Genomic DNA, 27,804 nt, shown 5'->3' with positions numbered 1-27,804 from the left:
GTTGTACTCTCCCAAGCTCGTAGTACGGTGCTCTGCACTCGTAAGCGCTCGGTAAAGACCACTGATGTGCCTCAATGTCACCTACCTCTTCTCCAACTCCCTTCCCCACTTCCTCCCTCTGGCTAAGGTCACACCTCCTCCAAGAGGCCTTCCCCATTTAAGCCCTCTTTTCTTGGACTCCGTCTCCCTTCCGCGTCACCTACGCGTTTGGGTCTGTACCCTTTGAGCACTTGATAGTCATCCCACCCTCAGCCCCACAGCACTTGCGTATATATCCATAATTTATTTCTATTACTGCCTCTCTACCCCTCTAGACTTTAAGTTTCTCGTGGGCAGGGAACCTGTATACCAACTCTGTTGAATTGCCCCAACCGCTTCATACGGTGCTAGGCATACCCTGAGTGCTCGATAAATACCACTGATTGATTCCCGTGGGCAGACAGCGTCATCGTCGGTGGTATCTATTGAGCACCTACTATGTGCAGATCACTGTACTAAGCGCTTGGGAGAGCTACCTCGACTCCTCTGCTACTCTTCCCCCCACAGCTTGGCACTGGCCAGCTCCACTCTTTCTCTTCTGTGTCTCCTCAGTGGTTGGCAAGATAGATGTTGATTGGTCAGGAACAACTCTTGTGCGCAGTAGTAACCAACCCTTCTGGGTTACCACCTTAACAACCTTAAATCTGGTAGAAAACGGAGGGTGCGAGATGTTTCGTGGAGTCAAGGCAGGAGAACAATTAAAAATTTACCAATAAATGGTCGTTATTTTCTTCAGTATTATTCCCCCTCAGCACCGCCCACGGTGGGTGCTTGATAAATACTGATGAACCAACCAATGTGCTCAGGGTTTTGAACCCGTCACCATTTGATTTGGTTGCCGTGTTGTTTAAGCGACCTGTGAACAGAGCCAAAGATAGAAGCCGAGGTCGGATTTTGAGGTCCGAGGTAGGTTTAATGCGGAAGCGAGTGCGTTGGCTCCTCCCCCCGCAACGTTCGTGCGGCTCCGTGTACTGAGAACCAGATAGATCACGTTATAGTAGTCCAGCTGGATATGACAAATGTGTACATCACTGTGGCAGAATCTTAATTTGGAAGAAAGCATGCAGCCTTCAAGCCAGCTGGAGATGGAAGATGGCATTTCCAGCCATGGGTGCTGTCAGGGAGTCCAGAAGCAACAGTGAGTCCAGTAACACCACAAAGTTGTTTATATTTGGTGGGTATACTCTTCCGATTGCCAGTGAAGCGGCACTTCTCATTATTTACTCTAAATACTTCTGCCTATCAGCATCACTTTTGTCTTGCCTGGATTGAATTTCAGCCAGCCGATTTCATCCAAGATCTTGTTTCTGGCAAGACTGGGGACAGCTGGGACTTGCACGGGGGGCTCGACGCAAAGGAGATGAAGAGTTAACGTGACATCGTGTACCGGTGACACGAAGGCCAAAAGCGCCCCCTGACTCCCCAGATCCCATTTAAACGGACATGGCCAAGATTCACGGGGAACTCGGTAACTGGGGTCGCTGGAGGAGAATCGACTCCTCTTGGTGATTTTCGGGAGCTATCGGAGCTAAAATTGATCTCTTTGTTATAGAGTGGCAGTAATGACCTTATAGTATTCTACAGACAGCTTGCCGTTGACAGTTTTAGAGGTGGTATAAATCTGGAAGGATACATATGAGCATATGGGGTCATCTGTTAATTTTAAGTCCCTTATTGTAGGCAGTCCTGGCTACTGCTGGGTTGAGCCAACCCTATTTATCAGGCCCAAGGATTGAATTTTGATACGTTAAGGATGTGGATACTTGAATAGATTTGCTACTCTCTAGGGACAACGCCCCGCATGGTTGATATACCTGCATTACAGGTGTCCTGTTGAAGCAAGAGGCCTCATTTGTCCGCACCAAGGTGAACAGTGGATAGGTGTGTCTGGGAAGCAGATTTCCGGGCACCCTGGAAAGTAGGGCTCTGGGTGGCTTTAATAAAGCAGATCTGTTGTAAGCCACGATCCAAGGGTAGGGCTCCTTTGGTAATGGTTATCTAGTGGGACGGTCCTGTTATCCGAATCGATCGGTGGTAATAGCCTCCTCCCCTGGGAGAGGCCCCTCTAATGCCATGGTGACCCCTATAGCCCTTATGGTGACCTCTAAAGCCCAGCCGTTATCGGCGCAGGGAATATGGGGGTGTGGATTTGTGATTCACACACCTGGGAGGACGTATAGAAGCTCGGGGAGCCCGGTACATATGGCTCATTAGCCCAGGCACTCCCAGGACCCCAATCTAGCCGTACACAGCTGATCTAACAACTGCTGCATGCCAGATTCAGAAGTAAAGGAGGAAAGAGCCTCAAGTGCTCTCCAATCATTTTGGTAAACTTTGCAAAGTTTGATGTCCTCAGTAGACCCGGACTCTGCCAACTACTAAAAAAAAGTGTGGTTACCCCGAGTAGTTGCCCAAGAGCCCAAGGATACTCCATGATAACATGGCTTTTCTTATGCCGTCGAGCCGTCTCTGAACTATAGCGACTCCATGGACACATCTCTCCCAGAACTCCCCACTGTCCTCCCGCGATAGTTCCGATAGTGTATCCGTAGAGTTTTCTTGGTTAAAATCCAAAAGCGGTTTATCGTTACCTCCTTCCACACGGAAGGCTTGAGTCTCCGCCCTCGACTCTCTCCCGTGCCCTTGCTGCCCAGCACGGTGAGTTTTGACTTGTAGCGGATGACCTGCCCCTCGCTAGCCACTGCGCAAACTAGGAATGGAACCGAAAGGCCTCTGCTTGACTCTCCCTCCCGTAGTCGAGACTGGTAGAGGACTGGAAACTCTCCAGGTGCGACCCTGAGAAGGACGATAACATGGCTAGTTGTATCATTACTGAGATGCCGTGTATGTTTTTTCTTTTTAATTTCTTTTATGGTATTTGTTAAACACTTCCCGCGTGCCAGGCACTGTTCTAAGCCGTGGGGTAGAGACAAGTTACGTTGGACACAGTCCATGTCCCACATGGGGCTCGCGGTCTTAATCCCCGTTTTACAGTTGAGGTAACTTAGGCCCAGTGAAGTTAAGTGACTTGTCCAAGGTCACACAGCAGACTAGTGGCAGAACCAGCATTAGAACCGAGGTCCTCTGACTCCCAGGCCCACGCTCCATCAATCAATCGTACTTATTGAGCATTTATTATGTGCAGAGCACTGTACTAAGCGCTTGGGTGAGTACAGTACATCGGAATTGGTAGACACGGTCCCCGCCTCCACAACTGTTTCCCTCCATCGCAGTTGGGATAAAGATGATTGTCTAAAGTTATCCAACCTAGACTCCCTGGCCTTGTTTGAGACTTTAGGAGGTTTGGAAAAAATGGGATTAGAATACACTTTAAGCCTTTCGGGAAGCTGTTCCGTCTCAAAAATATATAGACACATTATTGACGTCGGCTGTTTAGAAGCACCTACGTAGGGATGACTGTGACCTGAATGAGCATACTGGAGAAGAAGTGCAAAAAGGATTATTACGTCACTTTTCGGAACCTGTAAAATACTGGGGAGCCACAGTAAACTTTAAGGAGGCTGAAGTTTAGTGCTAGTCTGTCCCTGGGGGACTTGGCAGCCACCAGGAATATGGAGATGACACTACAACTGTAGCCGAATGATGTCCATCCATGGAAGGACAGACAAAATAGGTGGAAAATAGAATCAAGAAAACCCCTATGTTGTTCATTTGGGAGCTTGACAGAATGGACGCCAATATGGCCATAGAGCCTCTGGCCAAACCGAAGATTTAACAGAACAGTTGATGATGATGGCATTTGCTAAGCGCTTATATGTGCCGGGCATTGTACTAAGCGCTGGGGTGGATACAAACAAATCGGGTTGGACAAAGGTCCCTGTCCCATGTGGGGCTCACAGTCTGAATCCCCATTTTACGGATGAGGTAACTGAGGCCCAGAGAAGTGAAGCGAATTGCCCGAGGTCACACGGCAGACAAGTGGCGGAGCTGGGATGAGAACCCATGACCTTCTGATTCCAAGGCCCGTGTTCTATCCACTCTGTCAGGCTGCTTCCCTTAAAAAACAAAAGAAAAAAGCAGTCGTAGTACGTGGTTCTGGGTGTGGTGATTTCCGATGGGTTTCTGTATTTCTGGTCCCGTCGGGTAAGTGACACTGAGGTGGTGGTGTAAGACCCCGCAGACTTCCTCCTCTTGCCCACCCTGGTTCATTGCTCCAGAAAGCAAGCACCCGAAGCTGCGGAAGGGGCCACTAATAATAATAATAATAATGATGGCGTTTGTTAAGCTCTTACTATGTGCAAAGCACTGTTCTAAGAGCTGGGCGGGGGGGATACAAGGTGATCGGGTTGTCCCACGTGGGGCTCACAGTCTCATTTTTACAGATGAGGTAACTGAGGCCCAGAGAAGTGAAGTGACTTGCCCAAAGTCACACAGCTGACAAGTGACAGAGCCAGGATTAGAACCCATGACCTCTGACTCCCAAGCCCGGGCTTTTTCCACTGAGCCACGCTGCTTCGCCAATAGGAGTAGTGATGGCAGCTGGGGCAACAACTGCTTAAAAATAAATGAATAGACAAGACGGGGGAGTGGGGAGAGAGAGAATTTTGGGATGCAGAGAGGGAAGACTGGAAAGCTGAATCGGGAGGGGCTAGGTTTGCATGCCTCATCGGGAGAGTGGTCATGATATTTGGACTTTGCCCGACAGTGTGGCAAAAATAACTTGACTGGGTAATTTAGTACCGGTCATGTTCTATTTGATTGCGAACTCTGGAGCTCTGATGAGCATCCACACAGTTTGCTAGGCATTTTGCGTTAGTCAAAGTCGTGCTCGTCATTCTCCCTAAGTACACCTAACATCACACGGAAAGACTGAATGACGGCGATGGAGATTCAGAAACACAAATGGCCCATCAGGCGTAAAGCAGTGCTCTTCCCGATAGCCTAAGTGTGTGTATATCTAGCCTACATGCTTAGGCTGAGTTTTCCGGTCCAAACATAACTTAGCTGGACTTAGTAGGTTCCGTTCAACTCAGTGGAAGATAAAGCCAGAGCGAAAGAAAAAATTAACAAATATCCCCTTTCTTCACTCTTCTGGATGTTTAATGTGCCAGTGAGCCCTCAGCTGGAGGAAGCAGCGTGGCCTAGTGGATAGGGCCTGGGAGTCGGGAGGACCTGGGTTCTAATTCCGCTCCGCCATCTGCTTGCTGTGTGACCTTGGGCAAGTCTTTTAAGTTCTCTTGGCCTCCGTTACTTCATCTGAAAAATGGGTATTGACTGGCAGCCCGATGTGGAACGTGATCTGTGCCCAACATGACAGTCTAGTATCCCCCCGCCTCCCCCCAGCACAGGGCCTGGCACATAGTAAGCACTTAACAAATGCCATTTTTTTAAAAAAAAGAGGGGCGCGGGGGAGAGGAGGGAAAGAGCCCTTCAAAAATTTCTCGGGTTTAACTTGGTTCCAGCCTGACCCAGCCATACAGACTCCAGTCTCCCTTGAGCAGCAGGGAGATCCGAAGCCCATCATATGGCTTCACGAGCACGTGAGGAGAAAGTTGCTCATTGTCATCCAAAGTAGTGCAGAAGGGTAGCCATAAGTATGTTGAATAAAAAGACAAGTTTTAAAGGCTCAATCTGGGGCAGAGTAGCAAGGTGAGAAGTGTGGGCGACTACAGACCCAGACCACTTATCCTACAGTAGGACTTTCTGTGCTACTGATCAGGGAGCCACTCTTAGGAAAATAATAATAATAATGATGGTATTTAAGTGCTTACTATGTGCCGAGCACTGTTCTAAACCCTGGGGGGAGATACAAGGAAATGATGTTGTCCCATGTGGGGCTCACAGACCTAATCCCCTTTTTATAATAATAATAATAATGTTGGTATTTGTTAAGCGCTTACTATGTGCAGAGCACTCTTCTAAGCACTGGGGTAGATACAGGGTAGTCAGGTTGTCCCACGGGAGTCTCACAGTCTTAATCCCCACTTTACAGATGAGGGAACTGAGGCACAGAGTAATTTGCCCACAGTCACCCAGCTGACAAGTGGCAGATCCGGGATTCATACCCATGACCTCTGACTCCCAAGCCCGTGTTCTTTCCATTGAGCCACGCTGCTTCTCTGGGAACTGAGGCACAGAGAAGTTAAGCGACCTGCCCAAAGTCACACAACTGACAGGTGGTGGAGCTGGGTTTGGAGCCCATGACCTCTGCCTCCCAAGCCCGGGATCTTTCCACTGAGCCACGCTGAGAGAAATGAAATGTAGATCACAGTAACAACCTGAAGTTTCAGTATCTATTTATGGTGGTGAAAGCCTGAAGAACAGCATTAGTATAGATACCAAATTTATACCTGTACATCTTCCTAGTGCAAAAAAGTCTACACGCCTATTTATGTGCATGAGTAAGTGTATATACTACTTACACATGCTGAATAACTCATCTAGTCAGCTTGGTCTCCATTATGCACATAAAACCACATGTTTTATGTGGAATTACTGGGGGTGTTTGGCTTTTGACTGTCCATCTTCTATATAACCGAAGTCATATTATATAGGATATTGTTCAAAGGGTAGTATTATTACTGTTTAGTAGCATGGCGTAGTGCGTAGAGCACAGGCCTGGAAGGCAGAAGGGTCATGGGTTCTAATCCTAGCTCTGCCACTTACCTGCTCTGTGAACCTGGGTAAGTCACTTCTCTTCTCTGTACCTCAGTTACCTCATCTGTAAAATGGGTATTGAGACTGTAGGCCAGCCGACGTGGGACCGGGACTGTGTCCTACTCAGTTTGCTCATATCCACCCCAGCACTTAGTATAGTGCCCGGCACATAGTAAGCGCTTAAAAAAATACCATAATTATTATTATTACTTATCTGCACTCTGCCCTTCATCTACTTAGACTAATGATGAAGGGATCATTCTCACAGACTTGACTAGCGTGGTACTCCTGGCTTGGCAGTGATTCCAGCTCTTCATTCTGAGCCCAGAGGGCAAAAGGAGGCGGGGAATTCAAGGTGCAGGTGAGCCTGGAAGGGGACTAGCTGCAAAGAGTCATTATTTGACTGGATTCCCTTTCCCCACACCTTGTTCCTCAAAATGATCTTTCTTTAGCAGCAGAAATATCCGTGTGAGCTGTAAAATACTCCAAAGTGGAACAGCTTGTATTAGAACTCTTGCTACACTGCCTAAGAAGCTAAAACTGCACAGATGCAAGGTCTCCGTGCGTGTAAAAGAGAAAAAAAAAAGTAAATGTAAAGAGTCATTTTATTATGAGTTTAAACCTTCATGGACTCAGCAAGGGCAAATCAAGTCTGACAGACCTGATTGCTTTTTAAAATCAAAATAGCTGTAACATGCCTGAATTTTAATAAAGTGTTCATTACAGTACTTCACACATTCTTAATAGGGAAATTCTTTCCGATTAGCTTGTATCTGAGTACTGTCAAGTGAATTGAAAACTGATTAAAACATAGGGTAACGTAAAATGGATATGTGTTGAATTAAGGGAAGGGGATGATGTGATCAGAGTTACATCCTTATCAGTTATTTCCTAAATGGGTATAATAGAAGCACCGTGACAAACGCAAGGGAGAATGAGAAAATTCCATAAAAGGAATTGAGAGTTAGGAATATAGACAGGGAAGGCCAAGCAAGAAGCCTGGGGCTGCCGGGGACAGAAATCTTATCCAGGTTATTACATTTATTTTTAATATCTTTCTGATTTCAAAAATGATCTTGAAAGGGAAGGACAAACTTGATATTAGAGCTTGAAATGGAGTAAGTCCCTTGGGCAGATATCATGCGTGTCCTTTCTGTCTCTTTCAATGATAATGTTGGTATTAAGCACTTGCTATGTGCTGGGGTAGATGAAAGATCATCAGACTGGGACTCCATTCCTGACCCACACGGGGCTCACAGTCTGAGGAGACTTGTCCAAAACACAAAGCAAGCAAGTGTTCAGAGCTGGGACTAGAACCCGAGTCTACTGACTCACAATCCGATGCTCTTTCCGCTAGGCTACACTGCTTCCCGAGGGCCTACATGGTTAATGGGAATTGGTTCCAAAAGCAGGCGGTTCTCCTTTAACGCAGAGGTTGCACTTTTGATGAATCTTATGTTAAAACACATGGGCGAAAAAGTTTCTTCTAACACTAGTGTCACAGCGTGAGTGTGGAGCAGAGCGAGGCCATTGCAAGACCAGATCCAGTGGTTTATAGGGACCCCCTTAATTTGGGGGCCACCTCCAGCCCTCACCACTTTCCCACTGTACTACAGGATCCACACCTCTTTTATATCCTGAGAATAATCTCTACTGAATGGAAAAGGAATTTCAATATATAGTCAAAGGAGTACGATAGAGCCTCTTCTCCCTTTCCGTGTATGGACAGTGTAAGCTCGTTTCGGGCAGGGAATTGCACTGTTTATTGTTGTATTGTGTTTTCCCAAGACCTCAGTCCGTGTTCTGCACACAGTCAGCACTCCATAAATACGATTGAATGAATGAATTAATGAATGTAGGCTCATGGAAATGTGCCCCGACACGACACAAATAAGACAAAGTGTCCGGTCGTGGCCTAGAAGTGGAAAGACCATAGGCCTGGAAGTCAGGGAACCCGGGTTCTGCTGCTTACTGTCTGTGTGACCTTGGGCAATTCACTTAACTTCTCTGTGCCCCGGTTCCCTCACCTGCAAAAATAGGGATTCAATATCTATCCTCCCTCCCGGGTTAGGCTGTGAGCCCCATGTGGAATCTGATTATCTTGTATCTCTACTCCAGTGTTTAGAACGGTGTTTGACATGTATTATTATTATTGTTATAATTATCATTAGGGCAATGTCATCTACATTTAGACCAGGAAGGTCATTGAGGCTGGAAATGGATATGAGCCCTGGGACACCCTAATCCTGAGACCTATGGGACACTCTCCAACTTCCTGTAGCTGTTTTGGGAGTGCCTGTCTTTCAGCCTGTTCTTAATACTGGGATAACAAATACCAACATTATTATTACTATAACAGCAACAGAATAGGAGCAACTTCACCTCTGGGCTTAGCTGTAAGCAGACTCCCGGCTACGTGGGAAAACAGGAGGTGGAAAGGTATATTCTTAAGCAGATTCCATTCTGCATCTGTCAAACATTATAGAACAGTATTCAAAATAGGAAACCTTCCCTGAAAGTACTCCGAAAAATTCAATATTTGTCGATGATGCACCACACACTAAATAGCGGACAGCCTGAAATAATAATTCAGCTTCCAAAGGTTCCAGGCAGTGGGAGGATCTGGCTCGACAGAAAGATTTCTCCTTAATGACTAGAATTTTGTTTTCTCTTTTCATTAGAAGAGGTGAAATGTAATAAGTAATGTTGCTATTTTCTGGTGGTCTCTCCTTGTTTGTTTAGGAGGCTACATGTTTTAATTCCTTCTTTTCGTTTGCATTCTTGGCTAGCTAATATCAATCATTCATATTAGTTGTGCACTTACTGTGTTCAGAGCACTGTACTAAGTACTTGTGAGGGTAGAATATAACAGAGTTGGTAGACACATTCCTTGCCCACAGAGAGCTTACAGTCTAGAGGACCCTAAAGTTACTAGCGTCTTGGTCTCTTGAAGCTTTTGCCTAAAGAACTGCTAATTTCTCAATTTCACATAGGCCAGGCTGGAATATCAACGGCAATTTACTCCTGTTCTTCTGTGTCTTTGCCTTTACTTTAGTTGTGTTATGTGTCAACACAATAGGGGGCACTCTTTGTGGATGTATCGTGTGACCTGGACTATCAGTCCCCGTTGGCTTTTTTTACCCACCCTTGCAACCATAGGTGAACTTTCACCAGCAATGGTGCCGTCTTTGACGAGGTATCCCGCCGACACTTCAAACTGAACAAGTTCAAGACAGAACTCCTTGTCTTCCCTCCCAAATCCTGTCTTCCCCATGATTAAGCCTTCTTTTCTTTGACTCCTGCCCCCTCTGCATCATCAGTGTGGTTGGATGTGTATCTTTTGCTCATTATGGGCAGAGAACGTTTCTGCCGATCCTGTCGTACTGTAGGCTCCCAAATGCTCGGAAAAGTGCTCTGTATGTCGTAAGCGCTGAGTAAATACCATTGATTGATTAATTTGGGGCGTTTGGATTCGTAGCCCCAGCCCCACAGCACTTCATGTAAATGTCTGCAAGTAAGTTCAGGGACAGGGAACAGGGAGGGTTGTACTGTACTCTCCCCAATGTTTAGTACAGTGCTTTGCACACAAGCGTTCAATGAATACCACTGATTGATGCAAGGTAATCAGACTGGACACAGACTCTCTTCCATATAGGGGCTCGCAGTCTGGACAGCTGTATCTCTGACTTCATAAATGTATATATGCTTCACTGTCACCACAAAATGGGACATTTGGGGTCAATTTTATCATTCCAACCTCATTGTATTCAGAAGAGGCCTTAATTCTTTAATCATACTTTTCTTTAACTAGGTGTGTCAGGCAATCAGCAATCATGGAAATCCGTCTGGTACAAGGGAATTGCTGAATAGGATAGTGCTGAAGGAAGATTGGTTTTCTCTGTTCGTGGCAGTTCTGCGAGAAACTGAGCATGACGATCTCGCGGAGAGCTTAATTGGCAAAAATGTCCTTGAAAGCACTGAAGGTATTAATTACTCTTTTTCACTCCTGGGATTTGTGTCTGTTTTGCCCACAGGTTTTAGGAATATCTTCCCAAAGGAACGCCTGATCAATGAAAATGAGAAAAAGATTTAGACTAAAACGGAGAGAGCTATTACACAATTTCAGTTCATTGCATGTTACCCTGATCATTTATCTATGGAGCATAAGTTCCTAGGGAAGGAAACTAACATTGGAAAAAGCCCACAGAAGCCAATTTATTACTCGATGATATAGTCCTCCGTATCTTTTCCTAAATACCAACAACTCAAAGAGACAGAATCCCACTCCATTGGAATCTAGAGAAGTAGGGATGTTTTAAAATATGCTTCTAGTTAAATAATTTCAGTAGTTATAGTATTTACCGAGTCCCCGCTTGGCGCCCTGAGGTCTTGATTTTTTGTGGTACCTGTGAAACCCTTACAGGTGTGCCAGGACTGTGTTAAGCCTGGGTAGATTCATGCTAATCATGGGGCTCGCAATCTTAATCTCCATTTTACTGGTGAGGTAACTCAGACTCAGAGAAGTGAAGTGACCTACTTGCCCAAGATCACACAGCAGACAAGTGGCAGAGCTGGGATTAGAACCCAGGTCCTTCTGACTCCTAGCCCGTGCTATTTCCAATAGACCATGATGCTTCTCTTTGGAAATTCTAAACAGAGAAGTACTACATTCCCTACCCACAAGGATTTCATACTAATGGGAGAGACAGACATGAAAATATTTACAAATACAGTAGTCATAAATAATTGATTAAACACATATGTAAGGGGGCGGCGGATGGGTGTAAATAAGTTCATAGGTGAAATGTACATTTTGTTTCCCAGATTGGTAGTCAGGAGTTTTGCAATCATGAAATATTTGTTAGAGCCAATTTCTCTTACGTTATCTTTCTTTGCTTTTTGACTTCTGTTCAGAAGCAGAGATTAAAGAAAATGGGGTAGAACAACCAGAGGCAGAGGACATTTCGACCCCTGGATTCACCCTTACTTCAGTATCAGAGCAGTTGAAGTCGGAGAGTACTAATCGGCTCAATGAGACTGATTCGCTGGACTCATCTTTTTCGGAATCTTTGGCTTCAGGTACTCATCGCCTCGCTAGTTTTACTAATATATCATGTAATTCCACCGTGTCTTAGTTGTATGTTTAGATGTACATGAAAAGTAGATCTCTGTTAACAGCAAGTAATATTAAAAAAAGCATTGTGTCCTAGTCCGGGATTCCATCTCTAACAGCTGCAGCGTGATGCTGAGAGGAATATTGTGTTGATTGTCCTGTTTTGCTTCTTAATGTTTAGGAGTAAAAGAGTTCACACTCTAATTTTCCCATTGTGGATAGCGGGCTCCCAAATTTATCTATGTGATATTTGCACCTGCTGATATTTTCAGCCTGTGCAGCCTCCTATGCAAACAAATCCTACATGCTGAACACCCCCTGTTTGATTTATCAATCAATCAGTGGTATTTATTGTGTACTTACTATGTGCAGAGCACTGTACTAAGTGCTTGGGAGAGTACGATACGACAGAATTGGTGGTCACGTTCCCTACCCATAGCAAGCGTACAATCTGAGATTGATGTGCAGATTTGTCCACTCTAAAAAAAAAAAAAGTTCAGTTCACATTTCCCCACTCCTCATAAACCTCCAGTGGTTACCTAGCCACCTTGTAGAAGCAGCGTGGCTCAGTGGAAAGAGCACGGGCTTTGGAGTCAGAGGTCATGGGTTCGAATCCCTGCTCGGCCACATGTCAGCTGTGTGACTTTGGGCAAGTCACTTAACTTCTCGGTGCCTCAGTTCCCTCATCTGTAAAATGGGGATGAAGACTGTGAGCCCCACCTGGTACAACCTGATTCCCCTGTGTCTACCCCAGCGCTTAGAACAGTGCTCGGCACATAGTAAGCGCTTAACAAATACCAACATTATTATTATTATTATTACCTTCCACGTCAAACAGAAACTCGTTACCACCATCTTTAAAGCACTCATTCAGCTTGCCCCCTCCCATCTTATCTCCCTAATTTTCTTCTACAGCCCCGCCTGCACACTTCACTCCTCCCACACCAACATGCTCACTGTTCCTCAGTCCCATCTATCTCGCCTTTGCCCACATCCTCCCTCTGGCCTGGACCTCTCTTCTCCTCGAAGTATGACAGACCACCACTCTTCCCGCCCCCAATAAGGCCTTATTCAAATGGCATCTCCTCCAAGAGGCTTTTCCCAACAAAGCCCTCATTTCCCCTACTGCCTCTTCCTCCTGAGTTGCTTATGCATTTGGAACTGTAGTCTTCAAGCACTTGATATTCACCCCACCCTGAGCCCCGCAGCATTTATGAACATGCCCATAATGCATTTTAATGTCTGTCTCCCCCTCTAGACTGTAAGGTCTTCGTGGACGGGGAACATGTTTACCAACCAACTCTGCTACATTGTGCTCTCCCAAGCACAGTGCTCTGCCCACAGTAAGCACTCAGTAAAATCCACTGATGATGAGAATGACGACAGTGATGAGGCTTTGCCAGTAATCTGTACTAAATGTCACAATGATTTTAAAAACTAAAAACTCTTAGCTTATAATGTATCTCGATCATTTTCAGTTGTTCCCGATTTGTTTTGTTGCCACTGAACTTCTTATGAATTGGGAATTATTTTTAAATGGCTATCTCCCCATTATTTTGGTCTACTACAAAAGTTGGGGCCAAAATATGAAAAAATAGATATATATTAGAAAGAATATAAAATATAGATATAAAATATCGAGACTGGGCAGAAACCCCCCCAGATAATTTGTAATCAGATGTCCGTTATCCCAAACAACACTCCAACAACCACCTTAGGCTTTCCAGCAGAGGGTGCTTTTGCATTTATAAAGAAACAGTGGAGAAGATCTATTGTTCACGGATAAAAGCTTAAGAACATAACTTTAAAGATGAAAAATCACATACTTTTGTACCCTGAGGGCGAATATATGGTGTGCGTGTCTGTGAATTTGTGTATTTTGATTTACGTATTCCTTTGCATTAAGAATTTTTTTCGTGGTTTTAAAATTCAGTTCCAGCTAATGAGCTTACAAACCTGCTTGTTTTCAGATTTGACTACCTTCTTTTTTATACTTTCCCATATGGTCTCTTCTTTAGGTTTATCTGGTGACATAATGGTTTTCTGGGAGGGAGCTGATATATTTTGCAAAGAGTAGAGCATGTTCTGGAGGAGGAGTTTAAAACTTGACCTTTGTGGTAATAAAAATCCCCATCTGTCCTTACACCTTTTTTTGAGCTTCCTACTTGTAGACCAAAATCATTCTCATGACTGGTCTATATTTAGCTCTGGGCCAGTGCCAGAAAAAAGCACCCTGTTCTATTTAAGGACCTGTATGGATTGAGTTTCAAAAATGTTAATCTACAAACTGCAGTGAAGATGGTTGCTGGTCTCATGTAAAATGATGGTCCGGCCAGTGAGATGAGGAGGCGAAGGAGTAGAGGTCAGACCCTAGAGACACTAGCCAAAGTAGCCTAAATGGGTAGTCACTGTGTCCTGCGGGGATGCAAACACTGCAGCATTTTTGACCATAAAGGAGATGTCAGAATTACTTTGGTAGATGAATTACATGCCCATATCATGGCATGGCATTCTCCTAAATCCAGCTCTACTTTATCCATGATTGGGGGGAACAACGAAAACACAAGTAATTGAAAACAATGGACAGTCAATGCATCTCCTTTTATCTGGAAGTTTCAACTTTTTGCCAAATCCAACAGCCTCTACTCCATTCTAATCGTCTACCTCTCAGCTGCCTTCAACACTGTCGTCCACCTCTTCTCCTAGAAACATTATCCAATCCTGGCTTCACTGACAATCTCCTCTCCTGATTCTCCTCCTGTCACATTTTCAGTCTCTTTCGCAAGCTCCTCTTCCACATCCCACACCCTAACTACGGGATTTTAAGATTAAATTTTGGTTCTCCTTCTAATCTCCGTCTACATCCACTCCCTTGGAGAACTCATTCATTGCCGTGGCTTCAACCACCACTTCTGTGTGGATGATTCCAAGATCTGCAACTCCAGCCTCATCTCTCTTCCTCTCTACAGGTGTGCATTTCCTCCTGCCTTCGAGACATCTCTACTTGTCCTGCTGTCACCCCAGTGTAATATGTCCAAAACAGAACTCCTAATCTTCCCACTCAAACACTCTTCTCTCCCCGATTTTCCCTTCACTGTAGACAGCACCACCATCTTCTCTGACTCACAAGCCCTAACCTCAACAATTTAACCTGTCAGTTCAACCTTCACAGCATCACTCTCCATCCAAAGTGCTACCACGTTAATTCACGCATTTATCCTATCCTGCCTTGATTCCGACATCAGCCTCCTTGCTGCCAATCCTGCCTCTTGTCTCTCGTCACTCCGATCCATACTTCACTCGGCTGCCTGGATCACTTTTCTGTCAAAATGTTTCCCTACTTCTCAGGAACTTCCAGTGGTTGCCCATCCACCCCCATATCAAGCAGAAACTCCTTACCCTCAGCTTTAAAGCATTCAATCACCTTACCCCCCTTACCTCACCTGACTATTCCCCTACCAGGGATAGAACTTCATGGAGTATGTACTTCCTGGCGTACTGCTATCAGGAAAGGAGTAAAAAAAATCCTCACTGAAGAATTAGAGACAAGAAGGCAAAAGAGAAAACAGTGCCAAGCACCGCAAGCCTTAAACATACAAGAAAGAAAGGGACAGGATTTTTGTGTGCACACACGTACTTGTACGTTAATCTCAACATCAGTGGTGTCTTCTTCAAATTTGAGGGACAACTAAATCAATCAGTGGTATTTAATGAGCACTTAGTAAGTGCAGAGCACTGTACTAAGCATTCTGGAGAGTATAGTACAACAGAATTAGCAGACACGTTTCCTGCCCATAATGAGTTTAGAGGAAGAGGTGGTTTTTTTTTTTCTTTTTACCTTGAGCTGGTGCAGAAGGGTATTTTACTGTAAGAGGCTTTCTTAATACCGGCTTCAGAGTCGTCTTGGTTTTGACAGGTGCCACTCAGAGTCACTAGCAAGTGTCTATTTTCTCTCCTTTAATTCCTACCCCAAAGTTCTTGAACTCTGGACTACATTGAGTCGCTGTGGACGGTGGCAAAGTGGAAAGACGAGGCCAGAGGCTTGGCAGAGCTGGAAGGTGTTTCTGTCATTTGATGCAGATGAGCTGGGACAGGGTATCTGGTGTATTATGCTGGGAAACAGGACTAGTAACATATCCTTCCCAAAATGTCTAACATGCAGAATTCCCGCTAGCACTAGATTGGCCGTTACTATTAGTTTTGCATAAAGAAGATACAGAAAATCTCCACAGAAAAGACATTTTCAAAAAAATGATTTTCTTATGAGGGCAAAGGAGATTGAATTTAACTGTAATTCAATGTCTCTTGGAAGAGATTGAGAAGATTCAGTGCTTGGCATAAAATAATCCAATAATCATATTACCGTTGGCCAGGAGAGGGTGCACTCTTCATTGAAATAAATCTCGGCCCACAAATCCTACCAGTTTTTGAAGATTTCAGCGTTCATTGTGTTGGTATAATTCCAGTGCCGGTGCAGTTTTGTTTGTGGACCTTTTGTGAATATATTTTATCATTTATTAAATTAAGTAGTTTAAGTTAAAGCTAAAAATAACATTTCTGAATTCTCATCAGACACAGAAATAAGTATCTGTCATTGCTTATTGGATTTTTTTTATCCAGGTTATTTTTCATGAAATTCATGTCCGTCGATTTTACATGAGTTTGATTTCCCCGAAATTCTATATTCTTCCACTCTGTACTACACAATCACAAGTATTATTTGTATGTTGGGGAAAGAGACTTAGCTTTAGATTTAGCTGATGAGTTCAGTTTTTTCTTTGTGCCATAAAATTGAATTTATTAAAAGGCAGTGCCTCCTGACAGGTAGACCTAATGGCCCTCGAGTCAGGAGACCCAAGTGCCAGTGAACCATTCGGTGACTTGATTACTTAACCTCCCAAACTTCGGTTTCCTCATCAGTAAATGGGGCTATACCTGCCTCTCTATTTCTCTCAAGATTATGAGCCCCATGTGTTCAATGTGATGCTCGTGTATCTGCTCCATTGTGTAGTAAAATAAAATAAATGTTGGTATTTGTTTAGCACTTAATATGTGTCAAGCACTGTTCTAAGCGCTGGGGTAGATACAAGGCCATCAGGTTATCCCACGCGGGGCTCACAGTCTTCATCCCCACTTTACAGATGAGGTAACTGAGGCCCAGAGAAGTCAAGTGACTTGCCCACAGTCACACAGCTGACAAGTGGCAGAGCCGGGTTTAGAACTCATGACCTCTGACTCCCAAGCCTGTTCTCTTTCCACTAAGCCACGGTAGTACAAAGGTAGGACTTAATCAATCAATGGTATTTATCGAGTGCTTACTCTGTGACTTGCTCAAGGTCATACAGCAGGTAAGTGGAGGAGCTGGGATTAGAATCCAGGTCTTGTGACTCTCAGGTCCGTGCACTTTGAATTTGACTTTTGTGCAGCCATAGAAATGGAAAGCAGGTAGGGAAAAGGAAATTAGCTGAGATTTTTTGCATTGAGGTTTAATGGCAAAATCGAACTGTCTACGTCTCCCACACATGCTATCGTCTCCGGCGTGCTTCTAAAAGTACTAGGTGGAATAAAAAAGCTACCTCATGTCCTGTATATTTCAGTGGGGCAGGCTGTGCTTGGAAGGTTATAATACACCACAATTGGTAGACATGTTCCCTGCCCACAGTGAGCTTACAGTCTAGAGGGGGAGACAGACATCACTATCAATAAGTAATTGTAAATATGTAATTTAAAGATATATACCTAAGTGCTGTGGGGTGGATAATCAAATGCCCAAAGCTCACAGATCTAAGTGCCTAGATGAAACAGAAAGAAGAGGGAGCCGGGGAAAGGAGGGCTTAATTGGAGAAGGCCATTTGGAGGAAATGAGATAGTAATAATGATTTGAAGGTGGGGAGACTGGTGGTCTGGCATAAATGGAGGGGGAAGGAGTTCCAGGCTAAGGGGAGGACGTGGAAAATGGGTCGGTGGCGAGATAGATGAGATCAGAGCACAGTGAGTAAGCCGGTCCTAGAGGAGCAACGTGTGCCATCTGGCTGTAGTAGATCAGCGAGGTAAGGACGGATGGGGCGAGCTGAGTGTTTTCAGCCGATGGTAAGAAGTGTCTTTCTGATGCGGAGGAGGATGGGCAGGCATTAGAGGTTCTTGAGGAGTGGGGAGATGTGGGCTGAACATTTTTTTTAGAAAAATAATCCGTATAGCAGATTGAATAAATACGGTAAGTAGGTAAGGTAATTTAGTCCAAACCCATCTGATGCTCAGATTCACTCATGTTCTGGGAAATAGTCTAGCCATATCTTCAAGATGGTAGTAGGACTGGGGAATGGAAAATCCTGAAATACTATCCATCTGTAAGTTTAGCATATGAATCTCAGGGATCCTCAGAAGGCTTGGATAGTCCAGTGGTTTGTAACTCCCCCAACCATGTTCTTTCCTGCCCATTTGCCCTGTCAAAATTGATTTTTCCAAATAGAAAATTTTAATACACTTTTCCTGAAGTGACGTGGCCACAGCTTAATCTCCATTCCAAGAGAGAGGGTTCTGTCTCATTTTCAGTTACATAATCAATCAATGGTATTTACTTAGTGTCAACTGATATATGATATAGCATATATAGAACTGATACACATGCTTGAAGAACGGCTCCTTACAAATGAGTTGAAACGAATGTTATTTTTAAAAGTCAGCTGTCAGCCATGAATGAACCAAATAAATGCTGGTTTCAGGTTTGCCAGTTATGGAATTGGTTTAACAGTTACTCTGTGCCAAACACTGTGGAAAGGGATCAGCATAATCAAGATAATGTACAATGATGTACAAGATAATCAGATCAGACACAGCCCCTGTCCCACAATGGGCTCACTCTGTGAAAATGGTGGGAGAATGCATTTATCATTCCCATTGTTCAGATGAGGAAAACTGTGATAGATTATAAATATGTTGAAGGCGGGGATTATGTCTACCAATGCTTGTATTCCCAAATAGTGTAGTGTTATGTGCAGATTAAATTATCAATAAATACTATTGATCAATTGATTAATTTAAAAGACCAGTATTCCTAGACCATCCTGCCCACCTGAATCATGCAGGCCATGAGGTAGTTTTTTATTCCTTGTAAGTATTTTTAGAAGCATGCCAGAGATGGCAGATATGGGAGACCTAGACAGTTCTACTTTGTCATTACTGCTCAGTGCAAAAAGTCTCAGATAATTTCCTTTTCCCTACTTGCTTTCTATTTCTATGGCTGGAGAAAATTCAAATTCGAAGTGCTTGGGCCTGGAAGTCACAGCAAGTCACTTAACTTCTCTGCGCCTCAGATTCTTCATCTATAAACTGAGGGTTCAAAGCCTGTTGTCCCTCCTCTTTAGACTGTGAGCCCAAACTGATTGTCTCGTTTTCTCCTCAGTGCTTAGCGCAGTGCTTTGCGTATAGTAAACACCTAGTAATGATCACAATTATTATTTTTATTGTCACTAGCAGTCATCTTGCATGCGTAAGAATTCCCTCAAAAAAAAGTAGTGGAAAAACTCATAGGTTATGCAAATATGAAGACGGGAGGACATTCAGCTGTGTAAATCTATATTTAATTTAAAGTCATTATCCCTTAGAATGGTTGCATTCAAATTAGGTGGGGAGGAAATTCATGCTTTCATTTTTCTTATTCACAGGAAAAATTTAAAATAATTATGGTGGTTTGTGCATACATTTAAAAGATGGACCTGTCAGCAGTGATAGTGTCGGTTTCATATCAGAGAATAGAATCTCTAGCATCCCTGTCATATTTCTGATTCAGTTATGCTCTGATGTTCTTGACAGCATTGTCAAGCTTCCTCAAACTCTAAATAAACAGCAGGAAAATTCAGCTAATCCAAAATGGTGGAGAGTTGGGATGGGGGAGGCATAGGAGCACTGAGCCTTTCTGAATTAATGGGATTTTTCAGAAAAGTGGAACTCCAATGTTTGCCCTTACTGAGTCCCTCTATGTATCCCAAGATACTTTAAGAGCCAGTAGATTCTACTATTTTGGCTCAAGGCATAGTCAGGTGATGTAAGCAGGAGAGTATCCTGAAAGAATCTGAGGACATGTCAACTGCTTTCTGAAAAAAGCTAGAATAAATGCTAGATGTATTGGGGGTTACATTTGTTTTCTGTCTCATTGGCAAACCGTAGAATTAACAGTCTTTCGTTTCCCCTTTGCCTCTGTAAAAAGTAGCAGTCTATCAAATGTGACCTATTAATGTCTGTTTTAAGGTTATTAAAAACTTTCTCAATCGCATTCTTAAAAGTATGAATTTGGAAGTGAGGTTATGTTCGTAATGTACGAAAAAAATATTTGGGCACTCAAACTTGATTGCTACAAATGGGATTGTGGGATTTTTTGTGGTATATGCTAATTTCTTACTATGTGCCAGGCACTTTATTAAGCACTGGGGTAGATTCAGTGTAACTTAGGCTGGATCCGGTCCTTAGCCCTCTTAGGGCTCATTGTCTTAATCCCCATTTCACAGATGAGGTAACCGAGGCACAGAGAAGTGAAGTGACTTGACCAAGATCACACTCACACACACACACACACACACACACACACACACACACACGTGTCAGAGGTGGTGTTAGAAACCGGATCCTTTGACTCCCTTTTTCTTGCTCTTTCCCCGAGGGCAAGCTGCTTCTCTATTGTTGTGGCTTTCATTAACGTTCCGTGCAGTTTTTACTAATCATTTGCTCTTTGACATTTGAAGAGGTAAATAAGCCCAAGATCTCAGTAGAGAAATTGACACCCTTCAAAGACAGTAAATAATAAAACTCCTTACAAACATAAACATTTTTTTTCTTTAAAATTGGGCGAGGGATTTCAAAAGACTGAAAGCGGACTAGAAAGTTCTTATGCCTTTCCCTTCAGGATCATGAGAATTTGGAATTAGGAAATGTGTGTTATGTTTAAATCTCTAGTGTCCTGTAAATGTTGGCTAATGTAAAAGACCTTTTTTTTTTTTGCTAAAATAACCCTTTTCAGGGTAGAACAATATTTTAATCCCCAGGCTGCAGCAAGCAAATTGATAAATAGGGATAGTCATTCTTAGGTTTACAATCAGAGATCTTCCAACTCAATTATGAGGCAGTGGTTGAAATATAAATTTAGGAATACCTGGTTTCAACTTTCTGTTACTTATGCTTTAATATCAACTAAATAATTACTCTCTGCATTAATAGCTTGTTCTGGGGCGGGGGGGCGGAAGGAATTTTTTGTGGAATATACTAAGCAAGAAGGAAGAATAAATATGATATTAAGTTGAAAAATAAAACAGCACCAGGTTATTTGTTCATGTTTGCCATAGAGGAGGCCGTCCTCAGCCGGGAAGAATCTGGGATGAGGGCAGAGTAGTTCCATTTCTCTGTAAATGGGGAACATTGACTTCCCACTGGACAGCTGTTTATCAATGGAAAATCTCTCTCTTTTCTTCTTCTTGTTTTAACCAGAGATTCTTACCTTCCCTTTCTTAATTTAGCCGCAGGCAGGCTCTCGCCTCTATCTTTGAACTGTTTGCATGTATTGTGTGCTGAAGGGGTGTGCAGTTAAAATACATTTTTACTCAGAAATATTTTAAAAATATTTTTAAATGTTTCCTTTGCAGTATCGGACACAAGTTTGGCAGAAGGAGGTATCAGCTGCTTAGAGGAAAGCCTTGGACGTAATGATACCATGGGCAGTGATTCAGGTACCGTGTCGTTGTTGCATAATTCTTGAAAATATTAAGTAAGTAAAGACGTACGGCAGTAAGAAAATTGGGTTACTTTTAATGAACTTGTGGAGATGAGCTTGCTTTTTCTCTGGGCCGTGGTTCTAGAATATAACATATAATTTTCTTGCTGGTTAACCTATTCAAGGTCTTTCTGAATCGAATGCTTCCATTTACAACTCAAGACCTCCCCTTTGGGCCTGATACGTCCCAATCCACGTAGGTTTGCGCTGGCTGTTTTATCCTTTGCAGTTAAACAAATGCTTTTGGATTCATTCCAGGTTATTATTGATGATGATGATGATGATGATGATATTTGTTAAGCGCTTACTATGTGCCAACCACTGTTCCAAGCACTTGGGTAGATACAAGTAATCAGGTTGTCCCAACGTGGAGCTCACAGTTTTAATCCCCATTTTACAGATGAGGTAACTGAGGCACAGAGAAGTTAAGTGACTTGCCAAAAGTCACACAGCTGACAAGTGGTGGAGCCGGGGTTAGTACTCATGACCTATGACTCCCAACCCTGTGCTCTTTCCACTAAGCCGTGCTGCTTCTCTATTATTAGGCATGGCATAATGGAAAAACCACCGGCCTACTGTGTGACCATGACAGATCATTTAAATTTTCTGTGCCGTAGTTGCCTTATCTGTAAAATGGGGGAGGTTTAATAAATACCTGTTCTCCTTCCTACTTAGGCTGTGAGCACCATGTGGGACAGAAACTATATCTGTTCAGATTATCATCTTCCAACCCCAGGGCTACGTGCAATGGTAGACACATAGTGAGCACTTAAATACCATTATTATTATTATTGTTATCATCATCATCATTATTGTTATTATTACACTTAATGTCCCCAGCATATTTTAGTCAATCAAAAATTAATACAACTTTAGCCATTATAAAGTATGTTGTTTACAAATTGTAAGAGATATAAAATAATTGCCCCAACTGTAGGTGTGCCAGGAAATATTTGGGAAAGTAGAGGGACTTCTGTTGCTTGGAAATGGGCTGGAAAAGGAATGTAGTGGGAAAAAGAGGGAAAACCCAAAAAAATAACTGTGGGTGGAGACTAGTGGTAAATCTTCCGATTCTAAGACCGTGAGGCCAGCCAAGTGGCAGCTTTAGAAGGAAAATGAACCCATTAAAAACACACTGCTATATTCCTATTTTTATGGTAGAGGAACGGGTAGAAAGGAAACATGCATTTGGTGCTGCCGTGCAAATCCCAAGCAATTAAACCACGCGTGAGAATGAATTTAATTTGTCACTCAATCAGTGCTCCTGCCTCTGAGCAAGATCATACCTAACCAACCATCTTGAAGAAGGAGATTCTACACCTTTTCTTGGGTAGATAGGTCAGACCCTCACGACAGTATTGGTTAAAAGTAAAAAGACCCCAATTTAAATTTCCTGAGGTTAATGCCAATTGAGCTCAGCTTTTCTTTTATGCAAGAGGGATATGGTTTAATAGCCATGAATATGAATCAGCAGTGTTATGTCATTATTTAAGATGCCAGCCTAGTATGGGGATGTATTTATAGGAGTTTGACATTCAAGAGTTGGCAAGTAATCCTTCTGCTACACTCGGTACTGGTCAGGCCCGGATTTAGAGTATTGCATCCAGTTTTGGTTACTATACTTTAAAAATGATTTAGATAAGCTAGAGGGGCCAGAGAAGAATGACAGAAATGATTAAGGGATGAAAACATGTCCTTTGAGGAAAGGTTAAAATAATTGGGCTGGTTCCCTATAGGAGCATTGAATTGCTGACTTTAACTACGTGAATATTTTATTCGGACGATGTTGACTAGTTATTCTCTTCCACTAGACGATAAGCTCGTTATGGGCAGGGAATGTATCTGTTATATTGTTCTTAGTATTCTCCCAAACAGTACAGAGTCTGCACACGGTAAGTGCTCAATAAATACTTGACAGTTGATTGACTGATTCTTCAAATCCACTGAGAGTCAAATTCATTCATTCATTCAATCATATTTATTGAACGCTTACTGTGTGCAGAGCACTGTATTAAGTGCTTGGAATGTACAATTTGGGAACAGATAGAGACAATCCCTGCTCCACAACGGGCTCACAGTCTAAAACAAAATGAGACAGGGTTAAATTATAGTTTGGGAGATTTTAGTTAGAAATAAGGTAGAAATTGTTGGCTGCAGGAGTGATAATACTACCTTTGTTTTGTTTAGAGTTTTTTTATTTTTTCCGAAGTGTTTTCCCATCAGCTGCCTCATTTTATCTTCACACCACCCCGTTAAATAGTAATTATCATCCCTATTTTATAGATGAAGAAACTGGGGCTCGTAGAGATTAAGTGACAAGGTCACATAGTGGGCTGAAGCCAGAGCCAGGGCTAGAACACACTTCCTGACTCTGACTCTTTCCGCTAGACCATGCTGTCCCCACCTAAAACAATTGGCAGACTAAAGAAAAGATTATCTGTCTGTAATGGACTAATTTTTCACCGACCTTAGCAGCAGAGGGAAGGACCACCTGATCTTTCTCTTAAGTCCCTCTGAGTATAATGGTGCTATAATTCAATAATTAAAGAATAGACATAAAACAATTTTACTCAACTTTTCTCTTACCCGGGTCATCTGCCTCCACACAATGGGGAATAGACGGTCATAAACTGCATCGATACAGACTTACAGGACAGAGCTGCTGCAATACACAAGCGAGGGGAGGGAAGACTTGTTTTCTCCGAGTCGCATCGCAACAGCAGCTGTTGACCACTTTGTCAACTTTTCTGCTGAACTTTCCAAAACGACTCAGGATAATCATAACTAAATTATCTCATAGGGTCATTTTATATTTTATATGTATATATTATTGCCCCCCCCCCATTTCTGTGTGGCTCCCCTTTAGATTATGAGTCCTTTGTGAGCTGAGATTGGGCCTGAGGCAATAATCCATGTAATTTATTCGTGTTTCACATGTTATATGCTTAAAAAATGTTATTTCTGATCATTCCTCTTCCAGTAGCATTGCAGGCTGCTCACTAGGAGTGTCCTGGAGGAGATGGGATTGTTTATGCCCTCTCAAGTATGACAGACAATAAAAATGACTAGATTTGGTCACTGTATCCTGTATTTCTTTAAATGTAATCTTGGTGATATATGGCTTCCCCCCATGAATGATCTTGGATCACAAGTGTAGGAACTATGTTTATAACACAAGTACTGCCGATAATATCTTACTGTTAATCTAGCCCTACTTTGCCACCCTCATGAGCTTACTGACTTGTTTGCTGCAGACACCCTTGGGTATCCCGAATATCAAGAAGCTGCTTGACCATAAAAGTCTATGATAGCCCTGAAAGTTGTTTTCGTTCTTCATTCTGAATCCTTCCCCACCCTCTCGGGGAAGGTGGTAACGAGCAGTATAGACGGGGAGCACACCCCATCTGATCGGGCCTTTGAATGAAAAGGTATCTCTAAGTGATTCATCCTCCTGAATAGAGGAAATGAAAATGTGAGGCTTGAGGCAGTTGGTTCAGAAGTCAAGCAATATAGCATAACCAGTGAATGACACTTTGTTCAGTATATTCAACTAGTCCTATCAAGCCTAGGGAGGCTATTTTGACTTTTTCCATTTACTAAATTACTCAGTTGCTCACAAAGATGGAAGTTTTTTTAACATTGACTATTTTCCTTATGTGGATAGTAGTAATAATAATGAAAAACAGCATGGGGCCTAGTGAATAGAGCACGGGCCTGAGAGTCAGAAGTACCCGGGTTCTAGTCCTGGCTCTGCCACCTGGTCTGCTGTGTGACCTTGGACAAATCATCTAACTTCTCTATGCCTGTTCCCTCTCATCTGTAAAATAGGGATTAGGACTGTGAGCCCCAGGTGGGACGTGGACTGTGTCCAACCTGATCATCTTGTATCTACCCCAGTGCTTAGAGCAGTGCTTAACAAATACTTTAAAAAAAAAACCCTACCACCTAATAGAATTTTATGCTTTTCTCTGGTTATTCATTATAAATAAATAATGCCCACACCACTGTTGGTTCCTTTCTTCGTGAGACCACTGAGGTCTGAAACCCAGGATAGAAATTGCCCAGACTTCCCCCCCAATTTAGAAGTTCCTATCAGTCCCTGATTCAGCCGGGAAGGTGACAGCTTCTCAACCTTTAGATCTGTGACTATTGTCACTGTTGGATTAAATCATGAAGAGTTTGAAATTCTGCTCCTCTAGCCACAGTACCCTAGTGCTCTTATCATATGTTTTTGTATTTTTATTGTTTCGTTTTTCCCCAAGTGCCCGACACCAGCCTTCTCTCCTTCTTTTATTCTTCGATTCTGATACTCTGGGTCCAAGGACTGTGTCTGATTCTCACCTGGTGTTTTTTTTCCAACATTTAATACCAGTGCTTTGCACACAGTAGATTATTGTGGGAGGTAGAGTTATGCTTTCTGGGTTTCTAACAAATGCAGTGACAGACCTTTTCAAGAATAACTCAGCTGTCAAAATCCACTTAAGGCTGACATTTGCCACACATGGTGCTGTTCCAATAGCATGCAATTATTTAAAGCATATTTGATTTCAATTAGTCATTTATAAACTGTGGAATTTAAAATGAGATGATTCTTTTGTTTCATGACCCAATGCCTACTGAGGAAGAGGTTAAATTACCTCAGCCCTCCAGGCTTTATTTGAAAGACCAATTTTGATTAGTGAATACTTTCTTGAAGGGAGGTAGGTAATTAAAAGAATAATCGGTTATACCCATCTTAAATCAGTGAAATAATATTTAACACCTCTTACTTCCTCGTGTGCTATACGAACATCAGTCCAGACTTCTGATTAATGGATGGTCTCCCTGGGAATGTCTGCAAAGACAGGAATGTTTACTGAAAATAATATTTCGATTTTTTTAAAAAAAATCATTGCCTTGAATTTGCACAGGGCAATCGAAACACCAAGCACATATCAAAAGTTAGTGGGGATGACACGAAGCGAAAAAAGACCGGACCCCTCATCTGCCCCACCCTCCGGCCGCCTCAGCAGACTTGGCACGTGTGTCTGAATCTTCCCCATCCTTTACCCCGTTGCGTCTCCTTCTGCTGCCCTGAGCAGCTGCAAGGCAGTCCCCTGAATTAGGGGATCCTGGCAGTGATGGATGAGAGAGGAATGTCAAGGCTGTAAGCACCCAGGCAGCAGCCAATTAAGAGACATACGTGAGGCTACAAACCCACATCGAAACACTACTGTCTACCTGAGCTTAACCTATTATTTTTAGTCTTCTGGGTTGGAATTGCCATAACAGAGGCTGGTAGTAAATTCCTCTTGTCAGAGGTGCTAACTTTTCATTTTGAGTGTGGGGATGAAAATGGGGCAGGGATTTTAGCAGGCTGGGGGCTGGAGGAAGTCTGGCACTAAAGAGCAAATTGGCCTGAAAACCACCATTGTAGTGTAGGTTGGAAACTCTCGGGTCCGTGTCCCACATGGGGCTCGCAGTCTGAACCCTGTGTTTACTGATGTGGTAACTGAAGCACAGAGAAATAAAATGACTTGCCCAAGGTCACACAGCAGTCAAGTGGCAGAGCCGAGATTAGGATCCAGGTTGTCCCACAGAAATACACAGTCTGAATTGGATTTTGGATTGGTGTCTGAGTAGTGTCCAGTAATGGACTCTACTGTTTTGACTTGCACTTTACATAATCAAACTTTCCACCCTTTTATGCCCTGCTATAAATAACCATCTGTGGTGTGTGCTTAACTATCTGCTTGATCTGATTGCAGAAAACATCGGAGAGGGGCAGATAGTTGGGGAGGAAAAATGGAAATTCAGCACATTAAAATCTGATAGGCTAAATTTGTGGATTTGATGATGCTAAAATGAAATGAATCAGCCATCCAGTGTTAGCTTAAGTATAACGTATCTTTTTGTACTCATCCATACAGAAAGCAAACATCCTGTGCTTCTTTAATAGATGACTATTGCTAAATACTGGTGTGAATTTTCCTACCTATTCAAAAATACCCTCAAAACAAGTTAAAACCCTCTTTGAAATGGCATCATCAGCATTTTTTAAGGTTAATGAGATTGTGTGTTGATTCGGTGTTATTTAACAGAATTGTTGATAGTATAAAAATGACATTTCTTTCATGTGTAATGTAATACCGATGAGGCTTTTGATTTTTCCTTCTTCGTTTTTTTAGACAGCTGGAATTATTTTTTTCCTGGTGGAATATTATCTTTCTTCCATTCTGTGCCAAATGGAAAGTGATTTGAAAGTTTTTCCAGTAATTATATCACAGTTTAGGTA

At 42.9% G+C, this 27,804-nt stretch overlaps 1 protein-coding gene across 1 annotated transcript in view; it reads left to right on the top strand.

Annotated features, from left to right (window-relative positions):
* Positions 1-27,804, top strand: part of IFIH1 (interferon induced with helicase C domain 1) — a 48,647-nt gene that overhangs the window by 5,957 nt on the left and 14,886 nt on the right. The window contains exons 3-5 of the mRNA XM_029072306.2: positions 10,469-10,640; positions 11,572-11,736; positions 21,403-21,486. Coding sequence (XP_028928139.1) covers positions 10,469-10,640; positions 11,572-11,736; positions 21,403-21,486 — 421 coding nt within the window. The remainder of the gene's footprint in view (positions 1-10,468; positions 10,641-11,571; positions 11,737-21,402; positions 21,487-27,804) is intronic.

The sequence above is a fragment of the Ornithorhynchus anatinus genome, chromosome 9 (assembly GCF_004115215.2).
Source record: "Ornithorhynchus anatinus isolate Pmale09 chromosome 9, mOrnAna1.pri.v4, whole genome shotgun sequence".
Taxonomy (NCBI): Eukaryota; Metazoa; Chordata; class Mammalia; order Monotremata; family Ornithorhynchidae; genus Ornithorhynchus; species Ornithorhynchus anatinus.
Note: the sequence above shows the minus strand (reverse complement) of the source record. Positions and strands in the feature narration are given on the sequence as shown.